This window comes from Hemitrygon akajei, chromosome 5, assembly GCF_048418815.1.
Source record: "Hemitrygon akajei chromosome 5, sHemAka1.3, whole genome shotgun sequence".
NCBI lineage: Eukaryota > Metazoa > Chordata > Chondrichthyes > Myliobatiformes > Dasyatidae > Hemitrygon > Hemitrygon akajei.
Genome location: NC_133128.1, coordinates 17387904 through 17410799, shown reverse-complemented (window position 1 = coordinate 17410799; position 22896 = coordinate 17387904). Strand labels below are relative to the sequence as shown.

At 37.3% G+C, this 22896-nt stretch overlaps 2 protein-coding genes across 4 annotated transcripts in view; both read left to right on the top strand.

The window, feature by feature from the left end:
* The window catches only part of mrps6 (mitochondrial ribosomal protein S6), a 92864-nt gene that overhangs the window by 10605 nt on the left and 59363 nt on the right, over window positions 1-22896 (top strand). Inside the window, exon 1 of one of the 2 annotated variants that reach the window (XM_073044863.1) lies at window positions 2932-3091. The exons of the other annotated variant lie outside the window; for it this stretch is intronic. Within the exon in view, the coding sequence (XP_072900964.1) occupies window positions 3047-3091 (45 nt within the window). The 5' untranslated portion in view covers window positions 2932-3046. Of the gene's footprint in view, window positions 1-2931; window positions 3092-22896 lie in introns of those variants that run through there. 2 annotated transcript variants of the gene reach the window in all.
* On the top strand, window positions 4419-21035 carry LOC140727499 (sodium/myo-inositol cotransporter-like). 2 transcript variants are annotated; one of them, XM_073044862.1, is made up of 3 exons: window positions 4419-6533; window positions 10855-10983; window positions 12844-21035. In XM_073044862.1, the coding sequence occupies exon 3, from the start codon at window positions 13150-13152 to the stop codon at window positions 15280-15282; it is 2133 nt and encodes a 710-aa protein (XP_072900963.1). In that variant the 5' UTR covers window positions 4419-6533; window positions 10855-10983; window positions 12844-13149; the 3' UTR covers window positions 15283-21035. The 2 variants fall into 2 exon arrangements, with proteins under 2 accessions (XP_072900963.1, XP_072900961.1); XM_073044860.1 differs by having other exon boundaries at window positions 4419-7709; window positions 10733-10983.

Genomic DNA, 22896 nt, shown 5'->3' with positions numbered 1-22896 from the left:
ATAAAACTACAACTTTCATCTGATGTATAAGGTCTTTAAAAATGTGGTTTTCAACAATAGTGAGGGCATCAAGGTGTACTGTTTTGTGTCTGTTGGTCAAGATGCTCAGCTTCTGCAGTGCCTGAATGACATTAGCCAGAAGTAGAATGTATACTGTTAACCTTTGTTCATTCGTCCATCATGTAACTATGAGAACCACTCTAGTCATCTGCAATCTGTAGGGGCTGCACCGGTCTGTGGGTACACAGATAGCTGGAGAGGCTCAAAGTTCTTTGGCAGTGTGGACAAGAGATGGCAGCCACATTGGGTTGTGGGGGTCATCAGTTTGCGGTTTCCTGGCCACCCTACGTCTCTCTGCTGTAATTGTCCTTTCTGCTTCTTGTGTTACTGCACCCTCATAAAGGGAGAAGCACCACTCAACCCAATCTTGTGTGATTTGTTCCCATGTGTCTGGGTTGATGCTGAAGGCTATGAGTGAAGTTTTCAGCGTGTCTCTGCAGCATTTCCTTTGGCCTCCATGGGAACACTTTCCTTTCTGTAGTTCAGCCTAGAGCACTCTCTTAGGCAGTGGATGGTCTGGCATATGAGCTACGTGGCCTGCTCAGTGTAACTGGGACTGCATCAGGATGGTGTAGATACTGGGCAGTCCTGCCTTGGTAAGTACCTTATTGTCATGGATTCTTTCTTTCTACTTAATGTTGAGGAGTTTTCTGGGACAGACTGCATGGAAGTAGTAAACACGAGGAAATCTGCAGATGCTGGAAATTCAAACAGCAACACACAAAATGCTGGTAGAACACACCAGGCTAGGCAGCATCTACAGGGAGAAGCGCTGTCGACGTTTCGGGCCGAGACTCTTCGTCAGGACTAACCGAAAGGAAAGATAGTAAGAGATTTGGAAGTAGAGGGGGAGGGGGAAATGTGAAATGATAGGAGGAGACCGGAGGGGGTGGGATGAAGCTAAGAGCTGGCTCTGTATCACTTTCGCCAATCACCTTTCCAGCTCTTAGCTTCATCCCACCCCCTCTGGTCTTCTCCTATCATTTCACATTTCCCCCTCCCCCCTCTACTTTCAAATCTCTGACTATCTTTCCTTTCGGTTAGTCCTGACGAAGGGTCTCGGCCCGAAACGTCGACAGCGCTTCTCCCTGTAGATGCTGCCTAGCCTGCTGTGTTCTACCAGCATTTTGTGTGTGTTGTTGTATGGAAGTAGTTCTGTTTTTTGGCGTGCCTTTGGTACACTGTCATGATTCACAGGGGTAAAGCAGACTGGGAAGTACTATGGCCCTATACACCTTAGATTTCGTCTGTAGACTTGTGTCTCTTCTACTCCAGACATTGGTATAAAGTCTGCTGAAGGTTACACTTGCTTTGGTGATCCTGCTGTTTACTTCATCATCACTGACTATGTTCTGGGATAGTGTGCTGCCAAGATACGTGAATCTGTTCACTGGGTTGAGTCTTTGACCATTGATTGTAATATTTGGCTCAACATACGATTTTTCCTGAAACTGGCTGATGCATTACTTCATCAACAATTTCTTGTTGATGGTAAGCCGAAAGTTTGTATGAACACCAGAAAGCTTGTTGACACAGCACTCCATATAATCTTTTGAACCAGGATTGAGAGGGCAGTTATCAGCAAAATGGAAATCTCTGATGATATCTGTCATAACCTTTGTTTTTGCTTGGATCCACCTGAAGCTGAAGAGTTCCCATTAGTGCAGAATCTGATGCTGATGCCTACGCCACCATCTCTGGAGGCATCAGTCAACATTGCAGTACACTGCCTTGTACTCCACTACCAGGATGATGGTGGTAAACTCTCTCAGCAGATAAAATGGACAACACTGGACTGCTAGATATTCCAGGTTGGTCAAGCAAGATTTAGGCAGCACCTCAATGAATTAATCATAAATGTACTCCACCTCCTCTGCTTTTAAAAGATTGATATGTCTATTCTTTGTGGTGAATGGTAAAACCCTTGGGCTGCAGCGCTGCGTCTGAAATGGCAGGATTGAGCCACCTTTCTGTGAAGCACAGTAAACAGCAATCCCTGATGTCCCTCTGGTAATGCAATCTTGTTCTGAGGTCTTCAATTTTATTTTCCTGAGACTGTACATTCGCCAGCAGGATAGTTAGGAGTGAGGCTTTAAGACCTCTGCATTTCATTGTACCAGTAAACCTTTTCTTAAAAGGGGAAGTGCACTCGTGTCCTGTGTCTGCTGTCCAGGGTACGCTAATTTTGAGGATCAGTAGATTTTTAAAAAGTATTAAAATTATGGTGCTTATTGAAGTAACCACGGCTGTGACTGGATTTCAGCTGAACGTGAATTTTGGATTGGAGCTGCACGCAAAGAGTTGCCACCTGTCTGCACCATCCGTAGTGAAGTAGGTTAAATGGCCTGCACGACGAGAGCCTGGACTTCTCCCCTTCCTTTCCCGTCCTGAAGAGTCTTAGCGCGAAACGTCGACTGTTTTACTCTTTTCCATAAATGCTACCTGGTCTGCTTGAGTTCCTCCAGCACTTAGTATGTTGCTCCGGATCTCCAGCATCTGCAGATTTTCTCGTGCTTGTGCGGTTCTGTTCTGCTGTTTGCTCTAATGGCCGTTGGGCACCGCATTAAAGTTGAGGCAAGAAGTGGGATGCGCCTTTAAGCTCAAGACGCGAAAACGTTTATGCTCTAACTTCTCATTTCATCTTCCCCAGTGGCTGGTTCTGCCTGGCTGTTGAGTTCCTCCAGTATTGTTTGTTTGTTTGTTTGTTTGTGTGTGTGTGTGTGTGTGTGTGTGTGTGTGTGTGTGTGTGTGTGTGTGTGTGTGTGTGTGTGTGTGTGTGTGTGTGTGTGTGTGTGTGTGTGTGTGTGTGTGTGTGTGTGTGTGTGTGTGTGTGTGTGTGTGTGTGTGTGGACTGCGCCTTTAAGAGAGCGCCGCGGCTGCGCAGTGGGGCGTCGTCAGGCGGTACATCGTGTGTTGGAGGCGGCCGCCCGTCTGTACGTATAAAGGACACGGGATAGAAGCGCTGTACAGCCAGTAGCGCCACAGCATGCCCAGATACGAACTCGCATTGATTCTGAAAGCCATGCAGCGGGTGAGTGTTCATACCCACACAAAACAAAAACAAAAAACAGGACAAAACAAGAAAGCAATGCGAAAAAAAACACAGTCGCCATCTTCCCGCTGCCGGTTTATCCAACGAAAGCGCCAGCCGACTGAGTAATGGGGAGCGTTGCCCGACCTGCTGCTGTTGCTGTTTCTACCTTTTAAAATGAATGGAGGGTTTATTTTTTTGGGTGGTTTACGGTGTCAGGATGGTGCGTTGTGTGTGTTGCTGTTTTTGCCAGTAGAGTCGGTTGGCCATTGAAGCCACAGGCCGTATTATTGGCGCCGCCAGGGACGAGCGGTGGCTGCTGCTGCTGTGTTGTTGCTGCTGCTGTTCTGTGGAGACTGTGGACAGAGGGATTAGCTGAAGAAACCGCATCACAGAGGCTTGATACTGCCCGCAGATTCTACCCCCTCTCTCTCCCCCCCACCCTCCCCTCTTATCCCAACTCAATCCCTCCCCGTTCTTGGGACTAAAGCCTCGGGTGTCTCTTTTTTAATTCAAGTGTTTTGAGATGAAGCTGCTCCTCTCAACTCCTTTTCTAAAGGGAAAACTCAGTTTATTTCGGACCATTGTTACTCTCGTGCGATCGCGTCCAATCTTGAAATTTGTATTATTTAAAATGAGGTATTAAATGTTTTGAGCTAGAATGTATGTTGCAGATGTGTCTTTTTCACATTGTAAGCTTGTGATTTGAACATTGTTTAATGGAGAAGTTACACTTTTTCTCATGAATTCAACTGGTGGTGCAAATGCAAACTTATTTTTTTGAACTTTGCCTAGTATATAGGGTGCCCAAAGTAAGTAATAAACGTGTTTGATACTTGGTATAAAATGATTTGTCAGCTGCAGAATCGTGCCTTGCTAACTCTATCGCCGGAAAATTCTGCTACTTATCAGCGAAGTTCTGTTTCGATTCGTGGTTAAACTTTTACCTTGAGAACAGGCGTCCCTCGATCGGTGACGCATGGCGACTGCAGTGTGTGCTATTATGGTGCCCTGTAAATCACCAAGAGGGACCACCTTTCCATCCTGAAATTCCATCACCAGGGAGGGCTAGAGCAGCAGGTGTGTGGAAAAACCAGAAGCTGTAAATACTCCTGATCATCTTGAACTCCATTCTGGGTTTCAAAAAAATAACTATTCCTCCTTTGGGTTTAAAAAAAAGAACTAAATTCTTATGCCAGCACTGTGTGACTAATCACACAGTTTGCACATTTAACTTCTCACAAACAATCTCTGCTCAGCAAAAAATGCTAGCCTTTAAAGCAACTTTCACATCTTCTGAATAAATTCATTTGGTCAGAAGGTAAGTATGTAGTGATGTAATACGGTGGAACCCTGTTGTATGGAAATCTTCATGATTTCAGTAGTTTACATAGGACTCAATAAAATAAATAGGATTCAATAGGCTCAGAACAGTTTCTAAATTCACTTAAAATAAGTTTAAAATTCAGCTCCAATATTTGTATGCCTGTTGGAATAATGTTTTCAAATCTTCTGAAGTGTGCTTCAAATTGACATGTTTGTAAGGTTATAGCTAAACAAAAACAAATTTGTAAATTTCAGTATACAGCAGTAACTAAAATTGTCTTTGTAACCTGAGTGAAATTGTCATTGTAACTTGAATTGTTAATTTTAATATTACACAGTTTAAATATTAAACAAAAATTGATCACAAAGCTTTGCAACAGAAGTACTGTTCCTGTAATTGTATATTTACCTGGAAAATCAGTTGGGGCAAAGGCATTTTTTTACTTGCACAGGATACCACTATGTTGGTAGAGAATAGAAAATTCTAGTCAAAACCTTTCATTATTACATTTCTAACTTTTAGAATATTCATTTAAAGTGATAATTTCAGAAGATGTATCATGTTTTGACAAAATGCTAGACTCTAATGTATCAATTGGAATCTCCTGTTATTTCAATTTTTGGGGCAGGTAAGTGCAAGATAGAAAAAATTGCAATTTTCTGCATACTGTTTGGATCTTCATTATGGGTGTTAGAAGATATTTCAGTTGAATTAAGATGCAAATGGCAAGGGGAGATGTTTCATTCTATATTTTTACTGGAAAGGGAGGTAAATTTTTCAAAATACATTTTGTTAAACAACTAGTTGAAAAGTTTTAATGGATGTTCCCATTTACTGTTGATATTCCATTCTTAGCTAAGAGACTTCAGCTGGAGAGACCTAATCCTCTGGATCAAAAACTGATATTCTTAAATTTGTATTGGTGGTTAATTTGCATTTCATTTGCAGCCATATTCTTTGATTCTGTTGCTTCACCAAAATCTCTCTTGACCTTAAACTGCAATTTTTCCTCGGATCAATATCTTTTGAGAGTTCTAGAGTTGTGCTGTCCATTTAAAGGAAAGTCTGGGGCAATATTTAAGTATGCAGAGGTATCAGTTCCTCATTTTGCCTCTCTGAGTGGCCCAACAAGTTTTAAGGCTGCCTTTTGTTAATGATTTCCTTTACCAGAGAAGTTAGCTTCTCTCTACTAAATCAGTTATTTTTAACACTAAAATTCATGAGCCACAGGTGTGGGTCTGACCAACTGAGCTACAATTTCATCCTGTTATCGAAGCACCTATCAGTTGGGAGGACACACTGCCATAATTTTTTTTTTGATTACCTGACTACCAGCTTTTTATGATTTATGGACGTATATCTTTGATCCTCTGCACTTTGTTACCATTTTTAAAAAAAAATCTTGATCATCTTTTTGTGTCCAAAACAGATCACCTTTTGCATCTGTTGAATCCCTTTCTCAAAAGTTTCATCACTTTATAGGTTGTCAGTTTTTTTCATAACTTTCTGCTCACATTTCCATAAATCTCGTATGGCATGAGCTGGAGACAAAGGAATCTAGCTCTTCCTCCTTCATATGAATTATTGACAAATATGATGCAAAAACCCAGCTCTTTGAGGAGATGCCACACATCATAATCTTCCAGGTACAATATATCCTTCATTTTTTTGACACTTCCTCCCCAACCCCCCCCCCCCCATAAAGGAATTAGAAGGGGATTTCTTATTAAACAAAGAATGTAAATGTACAGATTGAATTGGGTCTGGGAGCCAAGGCCAAGTTAATATTGGGGTACAGAGAGTGTGTGACTGATGGTCAATAATGAACAAGTCAGCGGATCACATTTCCTATCCACATAAGACTCTTTAACAGGGGTAGGCAACCTTAAGCACAAATGATTCTCTAGCATGCGTTATTCATTAATTTGAAGCAAAACATAACTAGATGTATTTAAATGGATAATTCAATATTGCAAGTTTTTTTTAAAATGGCATTTATCTGGCCCACCATCCGCTCATTAATACGCAATCCGGCCCACAGAGGCAAAAAGGTTGCCGACCCCTGCTCTATAATTTAGCAGTAGTATACGATAATGAAGTAATTCTAGAGATCAGGTAGGTCAGAGAAATTTTTACTCCATTTTTTTCCTGGATTAAAGAACTTTGCCTGGCCCAAAATAGTGGTTATAAACTCATTAAATTAATTGATAAGTTCCAGCTTTCAGATAGCTGTTTTGGTAAGAATTATAACCACGTTTAAGGTTCAAATAGAACAACAGTAGTATTTGTTTTCAGTAGTCATGAGAACAGAAAAGTATAAAGCATTATCAGAATTGGAAATAAAATAGAAGGTTGTTATTAAACTAAACTCTATTACTTTGGATTTTATTACCATTATTGCTTTAAAATATATAGCCTGTAAATTCTTGTGTATAAGGGTCTTCTCAGAAATAGTGTTCGTACAAATGTGGTGTAAATATATGTCATGGCTGACAGTAAGGAAATTGAATCCTTCTGGTTGTGATCTGGCTTTTTCCCAGCAGTTTTTCTTGTAGCTACCTTTTATCTCTATATATGCTAGCTCCACCATAGCCTGTCCAAATGTGACTCAGGCTGTGAAATTAAATCAGTGGAGTGATACATTTTGTCAAAAATAATTGTTAATGAAAATTTAATTGAAGTAAAATTCAATTAAACTAAATATTTTTAAATTGTATATTCCATTGGTAAATGTGTTAGGCAAGGTTTTTATTTCTCATGAAATGTTGATTTGGAATTTGCTCATGAATTGCTTCTACAGAAATAGTACAGTATTGGTTTCTATCAAGTATGAGAAGAAAATTGTTGGTACTGAATTGCCTGGTTTAAAACTTAAAGATGCTTTATCAATTTGCTGTGCTGGTGAAAAAACATTTTAGAAAGGAACAAAATATTCATGAAGCTGAACATGCTAACTTGGTCACTGTTTATTGTATAATAGCTAATATTCTCTCTACAGTGTGTGTGCTAGTGTGGTACTGCAGGTAGGTGGGCTGGATATAATACAGAAACTATATGCAGCCCAACCCTATTACCTAGATGTTATATAATAGAATTGCATTCATTTGTGAAAGATCAGTTGCCAAACAGGATGGAATGAAATGGATTCCAAGTTATTTTCTTTAAATATTTAACTTTTTTTCCAGTAAGCTTGTTAATTTAACATAGTCTTGGTCATTTTTAATTGAGAAACCAAGCTGGAGGAAGAACATTTATACTACAGGAGCTACCAATGTAGGAACAGATTTCCAGGTAAATTAATTCTTAAATTATGTCAACTAAGATTTTATAAACAAGGTCATAAGAAGGTACAGAGGGTGGGATTAGAGTTTTTTAGTTTTTCAATAAAATGAGAATTTAAGGAAGATGCAGTCAATTGATTCAAAATTCCAATCAATGAGTGAAAATTCTCTTATCTAGACGTAGTTTGAAAAGTTGAGAAGGATTCAGTCAATGAAATGGACAAATTAGCAGCTGTTACATTATGTTTGTTTTTCTATATTGTCCAGCCATGTGAGAAAATATTCTCTTGTATAGAAGTAGCATTTGCATTATCAGAATAAGAGGTTTGTTTGTCCAAATGCCACTTTCTGTGAGTCATACATCATACAATAATGTTGTAAAAGTTCCAGTGGTTGAAGCAAAATAAAGGAACAAGAATAGAAAATAATTGATTTGTATTAAATTCTTTTGAAGAATTGGATGGGGGACATTATCTTGTAAGATTCAGCAATCTGCCAGTATTTTGCTTAATGAATTTAGAATAGTTAGAGTATGATAATAAATGAGATTGGGATGAAAGTGTTTTGGAGAACCCAATAGCCAACCAAAAAAGGATCAGGTAAACTACTAACTGCAATAAGTGGTAGAGAGCACAGTTGAGGTAAGAGAATATGCATCTCCAAGTATTCAATGTACAGCAGCAGTGATTATAATGTGGCAAATTTGATGATAAAAGCAATTTACTGTACAAAGTACCTTGCTTAATAACATGGGTGTAGATTAAGTTGTTCTTGATAAATGCAGTACTGAGAGTAAAGGATATTGAAAATGACAGTAAGGTTTTGCGTTCATCTGTAAACAAATTATATCAACCATGCATTAGGCTCATACTTACCCAAACTTTTCATGGGCATCTACGTTGCAATTTGAGAGGACTTGGACTGGTGTAAACAAGCACCTAGTTGCTTTTTAAGTATAAGCATATTGCAAAGGTGCCATTTCTTTGAACTATACTATGTCAGGTAAAATTAAATATACAGTGGATTCCAGTTAATTGGGACGTATCAGTTCCAGTTCATTTTGGCACAATTAAGCGTCTGTCCCAATTAGCCAGAGTTTCTTTTATTAAAAATACATTTTAAAATATATCAATTTTTAATAAAAGCCAAACTACCATTTAGCTGAATAATAAATTATGTATTTTTGAATAAAATCAGGAACAATTTGGAAGACTACCAAAACTACTACAGTATTATAAAACTATTACTTCCTGATTGTTACCAATGGAAGATTTAATCCAGTGTTCACCACTGTATTCTTTTGATTCACAGTAAATGAACAAAATCAGCGCAGACACCCAGTACAGATAATGGACTGCCTTCAAACAGTGAATTCAGCGAATGCATCCTTCACATCTTCGTTTTCACTGTAACATTCAAGATGATTGCTGATACTTTCAAGTTCTTCATAGATCCTAACTTGAAGTAGTGAAATTGTTTCATTTTCACTCCTGGCCATTTCTGGCATCTCCAAGCCTTAATCCTTGAAATCACAGTGAGCAAAACAGTTCTGAATTGTTCTACTGCTTATTTCTAGCTGACTATCACTGACAAAAGTCATTGCTTTTTGAACACAAACACACACACGTGATGATATTTAAAACCAGTTTGCTCTAAGCACAGTATAGTGTGTAATGGCCACACAAGTGCACGTGTCTGAAGCTAGTTAGAAATTGTTGACCAACAATTTCCTGTCCCAATTAAGTGACAGTGTCCCAAATAAATGAAGAGTATCCTGGTTATTTTCTTGATTAGTTTTTGTTCCTTAAGAGTTGTCCCAAATAAGTGGCTGCCTTGATTAACGAATGGCCCAATTAACTGGACTCTAGAATATTTTCTGAATTAAGAGATTTTTTAAAAATCAATTTGGATCAATTTATTGGAAAGTCATAGAATGTGAACTTTAAGGAAAGGAAGTGAGGATGAAGGAAATATATTTGTTCAATAAAATGCTAATTAAATTTGGAATGAAGCCAGTGTTCATAAAGGTAAATTTTTAGAGCTTGTTTCCAGTAATCAAATTAAATTCAGATATAGTGGAATGGACAAACTTAACTTTTTCTGGCATATTTAGTGTTTCAGCCAAATTGGATGGCAGCTTTCTAATTTGCATATTATATATGAATGGATGCTGAACTTTGCCCAGTTTGCTCAATATTATTGAATTCTTAGGGCTTCACTGCTCCAAATTATTAAATTTAGGCCAACATGTTTGCAAGAACACACTTCAAATGTGGCAAGTTCCTCTAAGTTTTTAAACTGAATTTGGAATGGAGGATCAAATGAATTTCCCAGTATTTAGCACTGATTTTGAATATGTTTTTAAAACACCAGATACGTTCAGCAGAATGTTGTTGGTGACCTACTGGAACTTGTTAAAATTGTTCATATTTCCTTTTGTGAAATAGTCAGATCATGAACTGCTATGGTAGCATAGTGGTTGGTGTGACACTATTACAGCTTGGGGTTTTCCAGAGTTTGGAGTTCATTTCTGGTGCTGTTCTGTAAGGACTTCTTGTATGTTCTCCCTGTGGCATGTGTGAGCTTTCCCTGGGTGCTCAGGTTTCCTCTCACAGTTCAAAGACTTGCTGGGTAGGTTAATTGGTCATTATAAATTGTCCCGCGATTAGCTTATGGTTAATCGTGATCGTGGGGTTGCTGGGGTGTCGTGGCTCAGGGCTGGAAGGGCCTACCCCATGCCATATTGCCAAATAAATAACCGATTAGCAAGTCTTATGGCCACTGAAATAATGTTTCTTAATCTTTCATGAAGTGTAATGGTGAACTGAATATATATTAGCAGTTAAGTATTGATTTTGCTGCAGCCACAACTGTTTTGAAGAACTTTCACAACAGTATTATGAGAAATGACTCTGAATGCAGTTTAGACTATAAGTCATTCTGTCATGGTTGATAGTGATTCACGTTAAGAATATTTGTATCTAGTGATGAGGAATTGTATAATTTATATGTGGTATTGTTCTGTAACTATAGGGGTATGACTGGTAGCTTTGTAGAAAACTGTAAAATGGAGCCATGACATGTACACTACATTTGATGGTAGCAATGGATCATTTAGCCTCTTGAATGCAATTACTCCAGCACTTGTGTTAAAGGTGCATTGCTGTCAATGGTACTTACAGTGCAACTGTAAGTTTAGGATACCCGCACCCATTCATGTGCCTTACGTGAACCTCAGAAGTGCAAATCTTTTGGAAAACCCGTGGTTTCTCCTTTCTGCATACGTGAGTAGATATATCTTCTAACCATTTACTAGTAACATTCTGCTATGGTAAAGTTTTATCCAAATGCACTTTATGATTAAGTTTTTTTTTGCATCATTTTGGGGGTTGCCATTATATTAACACTAGCACGAAACTTTCTCAAGTTGCCTGTCTAAATACAATTTGAAAGATACTTAAATGTATGTAGTCCTTTCCTATTTATTTTTTTGCAACATTTTATGTAGTTGATACTTGAAACAATAGAAGTGTGACTGAGCTGTACAGACTGGAAGGTTCCAGATTTGATCACTGGTCTCTTAAGTTAGCAGATCTGAGCTACAAGTTAGGTTGATGCAGTACATTTGGCCTCCATGTCATCTCATGCTGCGAGGAAGAAAGACAACCGAATGGTGCCTGATTGCTGTCCAGTAATCCAAACTTGAATTAATACTCTCGTTGAAAGAGATCACATGAACTCTTGTTCATGTGATACTGGTATTGAAAGGTCATATATGATTTGGTTATAATTAAATTCAGATTTTATATAATCAACTTGTTGAGTTTGTATACTTTCTAAGTTGGGATCATTGAATAACAATCAGGAACAGAACATTTTGGTTCATTATTTTCCATTCCCATCTTTCCTGTACCAATGCCCCAACACACCCCAACAACTCCACCTTTTACTTCAAGTCAACTCAAAACATTGAGGTGAATTGTAGCACCCGAACTATTTTGGCCAATTTCTCAGGCCAGAGATTGATATGGTGTATCCCACCATTCATTATATATTTCCCGATGTACAATAAGATTCCATCCTTTTTGCCTCTATAAGGCCATGTTGTTGTATTTGCTTGGTTGAAAATGAGAGTTTAAAACTGAAAATTGCGCTCTACTTCTAATGCAGGAATGACATCACTGATTTGTTTTTCAAATGTACTTCTGTTACCAGTAAAACACCTAAAATATTGTTTTTATATTTCCACTGCTTTGGGAGAAAAGCTCCACAGTAAACATCAATATCATCAACAACATGGTCTTTTTAGTTGGGTAATGCAAATAGCTCTCAATTCCAAAATATGGTTATTAGGTGCAACTTTCTAAGGAGTTTGTCAGGAATGTTGTAATTTGTTTTCTTTGTGTGTGTGTGTTTATAGGGTTTGGTGTATGGTGGTGGTTCGTTCCTCCACTGTAACCGATAAAACCTCTTAAGTATTAAGATATTTCCATAGTCACGTGATCTGACTTTAATTTGCACATTTTAATACGTTGAGCTTAAAACCAACCATTTTCTTTGCCTTGAATTTGGGCTGTCTGGTATTTTTTGCCAGGCATGTTAATGCCCAATTTTTCATTAAATCTAACTTGGTAAGTTCTTCTATATTTGGTGGCAGAAATGTCATCACCAATCATGCTCAAGGAAATGCCTATAAGAATTGCACAAAATATATTTTGTCTTATGGCCTAATAACCCATGCATGTGGTATTCAGAGTGCATGGAATTGGTGCCACTTAGTTTGTTTCATGTAAAATGAAGGAGTAATTATCCTTAAAGTCTAACATCCATAAGGTTATTTCTTTTTCATCAGATCCAGCCCAATTCATGCCACTTGAGGGTGTTTGCCTCACATTCCTTATTCACATGAGAATGGATTGTGGTAATGAGAAAGTCTATGATCAGTAATACTACTGATTGTAGGCTTTCAGTCCTGCAATCAGTATTTTAAAATGGAAATCAGATTTTCTGCATTCTTGTTTTTATACGTCATTAGGCATTGTGAAAATTAGCATCATGTATTCTGTTTTTTTTTTCCGGAAATGAACCTAGTAAGTGCAATTCTAATATCATTTTTTTTGTCTTTTGTCTTTGCTGTCTTGCAGGAGTGTAACTCTAGGCCTTACTAGACCTCTCAGCAACAGCTAAGAATTTCAACACCAACAAATTAAGCTGTGCCAGTCTTGTGGAATGCTGCTTAAAAGAGCATGAGAAATAGTCAAAAGTGAAGTTAACAAGATAAATAAATAGCATCCCAGTACCTGTACAACTGGAATCCTGCAGGTTCAATCAAGGCAGCAAACCAAAGGACAAACATTTTACCACTCCTTTTTTTTGGTATTTCATTAGTGACCATAACGTACCTGGCCGCATTCTATTCTGTATACAATTGAATCCAAAATATTACAAAAATGTTTGGCTTTATGGAAACAGCTGACTTGGCTGTTGTGGGATTTTATTTTGTTCTTGTATTGTGCATTGGATTTTTTGCGATGTGGAAATCCAACAGAAGTACCGTGAGTGGGTACTTCCTTGCAGGACGCTCCATGACCTGGGTGGCAATGGGTGCTTCATTGTTCGTGAGCAATATTGGCAGTGAGCACTTTATTGGTTTAGCAGGATCTGGAGCTGCCAGTGGATTTGCAGTGGGAGCTTGGGAGTTCAACGCAGTGTTACTTTTACAAGTATTAGGTTGGGTCTTCATCCCAGTCTATTTTAGATCTGGTGTGTATACTATGCCACAGTATCTTTCCAGACGTTATGGTGGTAGCAGACTAAAGATGTATTTTGCTTTGTTGTTTTTAATATTATATGTTTTCACCAAGCTTTCCGTGGACTTGTATGCTGGTGCACTCTTCATCCGTGTGTCACTGGGCTGGGACCTGTATCTCTCTATCATCATTTTGATTGGGTTGACTGCGGTGTTAACTGTCACAGGAGGACTTGTGGCTGTCATCTACACTGATGCCCTGCAGGCCGTTCTTATGATTGGTGGAGCTTTAACATTGATGGTTGTCGGTATGGTCAAAGTTGGAGGCTTGGATGAACTGAAACGAAGATACATGCTTGCTTCTCCAAATGTTACTACAATCATTACTTCTTTCAATCTAAGCTCGACTAACACTTGCCATATCCACCCTAAAGAGGATTCTCTAAAGATGCTACGTGAACCAACTGATGAGGATATTCCTTGGCCTGGTTTCCTGTTGGGTCAAACACCAGCCTCTGCTTGGTATTGGTGTGCTGATCAAGTCATTGTGCAGCGTGTCTTGGCAGCAAAGAACATCGCTCATGCCAAAGGAGCCACTCTGATGGCTGGTTTTCTGAAACTCTTGCCCATGTTTATCATTGTCATTCCAGGGATGATTTCCAGAATTCTCTTTACTGATGAAATTGTTTGCATTAATCCAGAGCACTGCATGCAAGTATGTGGCAGCAGTGCAGGTTGCTCAAACATTGCATACCCACGCCTAGTGTTGGGAATCTTACCTGCAGGCCTTCGGGGTCTAATGATGGCAGTCATGATAGCAGCTTTAATGAGTGATTTGGATTCCATATTCAATAGTGCCAGCACGATTTTCACCCTTGATGTCTACAAGCACATTCGAAAGGCTGCCAGCTCTCGAGAACTTATGGTAGTGGGTCGCCTATTTGTTATCTTCATGGTCGGCACAAGCATTGCTTGGGTTCCTGTAATTGTAGAGATGCAAGGAGGACAGATGTACCTCTATATCCAAGAGGTAGCAGATTATCTGATCCCACCCATGGCAGCTGTGTTCCTACTTGGTATTTTATGGAAGCGTTGCAATGAACAAGGGGCTTTCTATGGAGGATTGGTTGGATCAATTCTGGGAATAATTCGCTTGATTCTTGCCTTCGTCTATCAAGAACCAGACTGTGATCAGCCTGACACCAGACCAAATTTTATTAGAAATGTTCACTATATGTATGTGGCAATGGCTCTGTTTTGGACCACCACCATTATAGCAGTCATAGTGAGTCTGCTGACACCTGCTCTTCCAAGAGAATATACTCGAAACACCACAATCTGGGCTTTAAAAGACTTGAACAACATAAAAAGGGCCCAGCCAGAAGAATCAGCTAAACTAGCAAGTCGAACTGTGTCTGAAAGCAATGGCAGTACCATATGTGTGGATAAGTCTGACTGTAATCGCAAAGATACCGATGGTATTGAATTAGTTCTGTTAATGCCTGGAAGTGATGAATCCAAATCTTTGTGCTCCCCATCCAGCATTGAAGGACTGACACCAAATGATGGATATTTAATTAGTCAAACAACTGTGGCCCACCAGACCAATGAGGAACCTCAACTGGAAAGAAGCAAATGGTGGAAATTTTTTGACTGCATTTGTGGATTAAAAAATTATGATGTGACAAGTCCAGTAGCAAAAAATATCATAGAGGAGGAACATATTTGCTTAGAAATGTTACAGGAGAGCCCAAGGATTAAGTTACTGTTAAATATTGGACTTTTAGTTGTATTATCTTCTGGAATAAGTATGTTCATTTATTTCTCTTTGTAAAATCAGTCTAAAGGTTTAAGTGAATGCAGTTTTATTTTAAAGATTTCTACATTCCTTTTGTTGGCCTGGATAGGTAACTCTTTGCTAGCTTTTAAATCATTAGAGGTGGTAATGGAAGTAAGTTGTTATAAATTGAAATTGTATGTGCCCAGTCTGAATTTGGTTGCAATAGGTCTGAGGCAGTCAAATTAGTCCTGTTGCTTTTTGTATTAAGTTGGGAAGTTAGTGTTTCATCTTCTAACCTGCTATTTAGCAACTCTTACAGGAATTGGGGGTTTTAAGGGAGAACCAGTAGAGAATTCAGTTGTGGCTTTGGTTACTTTTAACAAATACCTTTTATGATAGCTGCTGTCAAGGATCACAGTGGCATCTTATTAGATACCAGAAATGGAGAGACCCATGCCCAGTGTATTGTGTGAAACAGTGAGCCATTATCTTTTGGAAGAAAAATGTGGTTGGGACCTTGAAATTAAGTCTGTGGCCAATTTAACTTGGGATTTGTAGAGCATCACCTGACTTTCGTGGATAGATAATTTAATACCCTTTAAATATTTATTTCAAATTTAATACAAGTAAGATACGACAGGATTTATTTCAAATCAATTGCTATTTAATAATTATTTTATGCCCTAAAACAACAATGTATGGAAATTCCAATAAAAGTCCATTTTATGAGCGTAGTTAAAAGTAGCCCCAAAAATAAAAACAATTTTAGTGGCTTGTAAAATATTTAATAAGTTTAATGACATGTAGAGTTCTTAAATTCATTACATTTCCCCCTTCTCCATTTCTCCCCTTCCCTCACCATTTCACATACATACTTGGGCACCCATCTTGTAATGGATTTCTGCCACAGAGCCTGTAAGTCAGCTGCAAAAATATGTTCAGCTCTGACTTTTTCCATACTTCCTTCCCCACTCCACATGAAACTATTGTACTGTGTGGAACACCTCCCACGACAGGAGTAAATGAATTTTATAGGACAACATTGAGCCTGTTGATCTTCCTTATTTGAGGTATGGAGTTTGATGTTTAAAGATAGAAAACATTTGTTTAATAGTTTAGCTGCATAACAGATGCTGCACTCCAAGGGATTTATTTCATAACTCTAAAGGTAACACCCTTATGCAAATACATTTCATGTAGGCCAACAAAAGGATCAGTGTCTCTTTGTATAGCTATCATTGTATAGTATAACTTTTATTATGGATGATCTAGATTTTTAAAAAAGTGTCCTTTTGTAAAAAATTTTTTTTAACCTAATCAAAAAGTATTGATGCTTTAATATTGAAAGTGTTAACTGCTTTAACTGGACTTGGTTATAATTTTATATGTATATGACAAGTAAATTTTCATCTTTGCTAAGATGCAGGAGCTAGGTTGTGATTACTAGGAAGCATATTCTTTGGGTAACATCCGTACTTGTGATCTCCCAATCCTATTTGTGATGATTAAACCTATAGAGCAGGAGTGATTGGAGTTTGGGGTTAGAAGAGTATGTGAGGGGCACAATCTATTAGTCTCAAAAGAATGGGATCTATATATTGGGGTTTCGTTTCTTTTCCTTGTATCCTAATACCTTTTGTAGATATCTCTCCATCATTTGTCATTACTATCAACTAGTTCGTTTTTTAAACACTTATATTTTGAAATAATAATGTATTTTATTAAAACATAAGCTAAAGTACAGACCACGGATGCAGAAACTTTTAACTGAGCTTAAAAGTTAATTAACTTAGTTTTCTCGATTCAATTAAGTTAGATTTCAGCCAAAGAAAATGAATATCAAGAGTAAGTTATAATTTATATTGTATTAAAAATGTGTGATTTCATTTTTTAATATGGGAAAGAAAAGGATTTAACAATTTAAATTGCTGTGCAAGTACTATTTGTCTTTATGGTAGAGTATATAAATAGGATTTGCATAAATGAGCACTTGCAAAATAGCATTCTAACTTCAAAGTATTTGTCCTATCACCAGCAGATGACAGCTCATATATGTTATATATATTTATTATATAATATGTATAATGTATATAAGTACCATTTTGTGTCCTGTCCAGACTGACATTCCTATTTTTATACGAGGCAGTATATTTGCTTGTGTAACTACATAACCAGCAGACCACCTTCGCAAAGCATAAATAATCATTTGTCCAAGTGCCTGAAAAGGTGTTGACCAATTACAGCAGTTCAAATACATATATAAAAAAAATGTTGAAAATACACACCATGAAAATTTGTACCTTGATTTAAAATTAAGACTTCAACTTTTAAAATTGAATCTTTATTCAGAATTAGGAAGTGCTCAGTGTAAATTCAAGAATTTGTTATTAGATCAATAATCATGTTTTTCAACCTGACATTTGTAATAAAAACTTTATTTTAAAGTGTATTGATCATAATGTTTTAAATACTTAAATTGTTAGCAGCATTTGACATTGTTTGGGCATTATTAGTAACTCTATTGTTACTTGCCGTAGTAACTCCCATGAGTGTAAATGAACTACATGAGCTCAAAGGTAACTTGTAGAATGCTACTTGAACTTGATTCAATTACTGAGGCTTGTATCTCCAGTTCCAAAAAGATATATAAAAAAATAACACTATGGGTATAATAAGGAATAAAAGTTGGACTTCTGACCAAATTACCCAAACTGAATGAATGTTAATTAACTGATTCACCTGAGTTTTAATATTAACATTCTGTGATTAAAATAATGTTAGGTTCACTGAAAATTGATAATTTAGTCTGTCTTTGGCTGCATTTCTTTGGTTTGCTCTATTTTCTCATTCATGGATTCTAAATATAATATTCTTCATAAATTATAAATGTAGTGTACTAGCCTTCCTCAAATAATCAGTACCATATATGAATCTTGATTTTGTTCATCAGACAATATTTAAAACATTTATTGACTATTAGGTAATTGTGGAGAGTAATTGCAATTCTGCTTGCTCCTTGCAGTTTTCTCCTGTTATTCCCAAGGCCACTGGGTTACTAAAGTTATCTTTTTAGACCTCTTTGCCATGACTTAGCCTCAGACAGTGGTTTCAGATGCCCTGTTCTCAGATTGTCCTGAAGGCCCCGGGATGCCACCTAACTGATGTCAACAGGCCTTTGATCAAAGGCAGTTTAAAAAATTAACTGGATTTAATCTGTTTAAAAATAAACTGCCAATGATATTAATTAAAAGTGTTAAAATGACACCTTAAAACTGCTAGCCATGGCTGGCATAATGCTGAGGCCAATTTTGAGTTTTATCTGCATCAGTTTTGTGCCATATCACATTATGTTGAGTTTAGCTTTGGAACAAGGACCAAAAATGCTGTCTTCCCTGATCTGGTTTTCAACTTCTGCATTCAATCTGCAGACACAGAAGTCAGCAATCATTGACCTGTGAAGGCCACCTTGCTAAAAGTTCTCTATGGAATTGCTGTCAAAATGCAAATGGATGTCTGGCTGTTGAATATTGACATGGTTCTAATTACATTTCAGCATCTTTTATCTGGTGACAAAGACTAACTGCAAGTTTGTGCTGATACTTTGATTCAAGGAGAACCATAGGGAGCACAAAATTTAAAAAAAAAATCTAAATGTGAAATGGTTGAAACATAACAAATAAGTATATTCTTGAAATAGATCAGCAGTTTTCAGGAAATTGAATTGAGCAAAACAGTAAAAAAAATTAAGAAATTTTCAGTAACAAAACTTGTATAAAACTTAAACTATCTTTTGCTCCTTATGACTCATTGCTTTTCCTTATGTTGACAATCCCTGAGTATACTTGCCATTTCTTTGGCCATTGTCACAGAGAAGCTACTTCTGATGCTGGAGGTCTTGTGGTCTTTGGGTGGAACACAGAGAGGGGCCATGGCAACTTGAATCTTAAGTTCATGCTTTTAAATAACCGAATACATAGAATGGCTTTTTTTTTCCTTTTGGAATTGGGATTATTGGACATGTCCTCACCAGATAACAGCAGGATTCCATTCCTGTGAACTGTTTGTAATCTGGCCATTTCACAAGTCTGAAATGCAGCATGGACCAAGTTTCCAGGTGGCAAAAGATGCCTGCAGCTTGATGGCAGTGGCAGATCCATTCTGTTGGTCTCCTGAACTCCCAAAGTAGTTTTCAACTGTGACACCAAGAATACAGCAGATATCCTTGCTCAGTCTAGGAAGAGAATTGCCTAAATCCACTCAATTTAAACTTGAAGCTTGATCTCTTTAAAAAGAATATAATTGGGAGAAAAGAAAAGTTGGAACATTTGAATATTTTTGTAACCCAGATTTAATAATGAGTCTTATCTATTTTCACATCTTGCTTAAAAAAAACATCTCAAAGAAATGGCTTCTGAGATTTAAATTTGGTAGTGTCATGTATGACCATTATAGTATTCAACATTTTGCTGACTATAAAGATATTGACTCGGTAATACCTGACTGTCCCTGAAAGTAGTTAGCAAATTTATTCACTTCACTTTTGCACTGACACAAACTATTTTGAATGTGTTAAACAAGCTAACTTAAAGCTTGACTTTGAAGGTAATTTTATGATATTAAACTTGCACTTAGTAGAAACCATACTCCTAGATAAGGCTTTCTATTTTGAATCTTGAAGTGATCTGAAGTATTTGAAACATTGGAGTGAGTTTTCCCAACTCTCTATCAATCCTCATTTCCCCATTATTTTAGGTAGAAGATTAATGTCATTTGCAGTTTTCATATACTGTAAACTAGTACACATTTAACATATTTTGGAAACACTTTTGTTTCCTCTGTGTGTGTGTGTGTGTATGTGTAACTATGAAACAAGTCTTTGTGCTCCCAAATAGGCTCTTAAGCCAGTTTGAAGTTATTATAATTGTTAGAGATCTTCATCTGAGCATTAATGTCTATATGAGTAACATGTTGGCACGTATTGTAAGAAAGCTTGTTATTTCCCATCAGGGTTAAAGTATGGTAGGTAGATCAGAGCCCAGAAATCATCGGTTAATAGTGTACACATTTCAGTGAATTTGCCAGGAAGTATTTGGGTGGGCATTGATGCTTTTGCTAGAAGTCCCATTTATGGAAATTGGATTTGTTTGAGTATATTGCGAAGTTTTGTTTTGGGTAGGACAGTTAGTGTCCATCTCAATTTATGCTGAATGAACTTGTTAATGTTCCATGAATCTGTTAAGATTTTATCAGGAAGATTTTTTTTTAGAAAAAGTCCATGAAGGAATCTGTTAAGATTATATTTGGAAAATGTGGGTGAGGGATTTAAGTGTAGGTTGAAGTGAGGAGAGTTAAGCGGTTTGAATGGACTGATGCTTAAGGTAAATTTTTGTTCAGCTATTTTAATAGTGTATCCCCACATGATCTTTTCACATATTTTGGAGAGAGAGAGAGAAAATAGTGGACCATCAATATATTTTGAGTTATTTTTGTATGGGATTTATCAAGGCATCAGCAGGTGGTGGGAGTACTTTCTGCTGGAGGAGACTGAACAGACAATTTAAATAACAGTTGGATGAAGTGTTGTCATTTTATTCTGTTGGAATATGGAAGAAAATTATTTAACTTTGGTTAATCATTTTGTATATCTGTTAGTACCTATGATTGTTATGTAACCCTTATATAAATCAACCAGTGTATTCAATAATAAAATTGTATACTTTTTTACCTGTAATTGCAATACAACTTGTGTACTGAAATCTATTTACTTCTCAAAATATTCAATAAAAGATAAGAATATTTTACTTGTGCATTTGATGTTCGTCAGTCTGTTACTTATTTGCAGTCATACTTCTAATCAGTAATAGAAAAATTATTTTTTAAATATTAAGATTGAGAAGATGAATTGTTAGGAAACTAACATTAGGATTACAGATACTTTAAAGCTATGGAATCATGCATTTGAATGTAGTGGCTCTTTCTGGATACATCAAAAACATTTTTATTTGTTTTAGTGTATTATTCCCAGATTAGTATGTTTACAATTTCATTACATGACATTGTTATAAATGATATTTATTTGGAAGACAAAATAGCATGGTGTTTGCTATGAAGATTAATAACTGCCTGGGAATATATTTGTCACTCCAAGCTTCTCCATTATGCATTTGTCTCTTGCAGGCAGCTCCCAGCTTATGATAGTTCTGTTTTTTAAAGAACTTTTCATAACCTAAACTGTTTGTGTTGGAACTGAACAAAAAGTGTTTTGGAGAGGATCAGAGAGAGCTGTGACAAAAGAGAGCCGGCAGGCATAGGAAGAGCAGCCAGCATTGGGCTTCACGGAGTGATCCTGCTTGGTGCTCCCGGCTCTGCACAGCTTGACCCAGTTCCCTATTGTTGGCCCGGAGTGGGTTGGGGGTGATTGAGGAGAGAAGGCACACTAAATTTCCCCATTGACACTAAGAAGTAGATGGCTGCAGCCCCACAGCAGTTGCCCAAACATCCCTCTGATCTTCCAAGTACATATTCACAGGCTGTCAATAAATCAGTTGTGTACTTGTAGGTTTTCAGATTCATGCAAATATAGAGGTACGTTAGAAATTCCATCACTAAGTTTAAAATGTTAATAAATTACTGTTCTATCTAGAATTGCCCTAATAAACCAATGTACTGTTTGCAGGACATTAGAGTTCAGATTTTATCAGTAATAGCAGGTGTAAAGTTTGAGCCAGCAGTCCCATTGCTGAATCCCATCCACAAAGCTTGACCATTGTGACGTTCTAGAAAACTTGACATTTTGCATCATTAGCATCTTGCATCTCCAACTACTTTGTTTTTCTGAAACTATCAGAAGTATTACAACCTTCTAAGTATATGGTTATTTTATACTGCAGCTTTGTTTTAGTATCTCCAGAGCATTTCTATTATTGACATTGCTAAAATGTAGTCAAAAGTCACCAGCATGTAGTATCATCAGAAGTTCAGCCAGGACATCATTGATTACACTACTGTCCTTTTAACACCCACTATTGATTATCTGGCCCAGTTGTGTTTTCTTGCTTGCTTCTCTTAACAATCTATATGCATCTAAAGTGTTACCCTCCATGACTACATAAGCTACAGATAAGTGTCTGGGTTCATGTGTGCTGACAATACCAAGCGCTGCTTTGGCTCTCTCAACCCATCTGTTGTCAAAAGTGCTTATCCAGGTTTGAATATTGAGTAAACTCCATCCTTGCACTTGCACACCAGAGTGATTGAAGCCAATGTCTAAAGATATTGGGGCAGGTTTTCATGGTTTTCTTACTTAGTCTCTGGTTGAGCTGTCCGTGAGTTTTAGTGTGCTATCCAAACTTTTCAACACTGCATTCTTGCTGTTAAATGCTGCCTGCTTCATAACAAGTGGTCTTTGTGATTGGGTAACTGAATTAGATTAGTTATTCAGAGACCTGGGGTATTCTAATTCAGTTAATTAAAATCACTGATCATGAGACCATGGACAGCTTAAAATGTCAACCTAGTCACGAATTGCCCTTTTGAGAAGGGAAATTTGCATTTGGGTGCAGTGGTCTAACAGTGACTCATCTTTATTGGTACTCTGACCAGTACTATCATAAGCATTATTAGAATTGTGTTCATTATTATTGACATATATGATGTGAAATTTGTCAG

Excerpts from the sequence above, each read along its gene's own strand:
- LOC140727499 (XM_073044862.1), top strand. The coding sequence starts at position 13,150 with ATGTTTGGCTTTATGGAAACAGCTGACTTGGCTGTTGTGGGATTTTAT.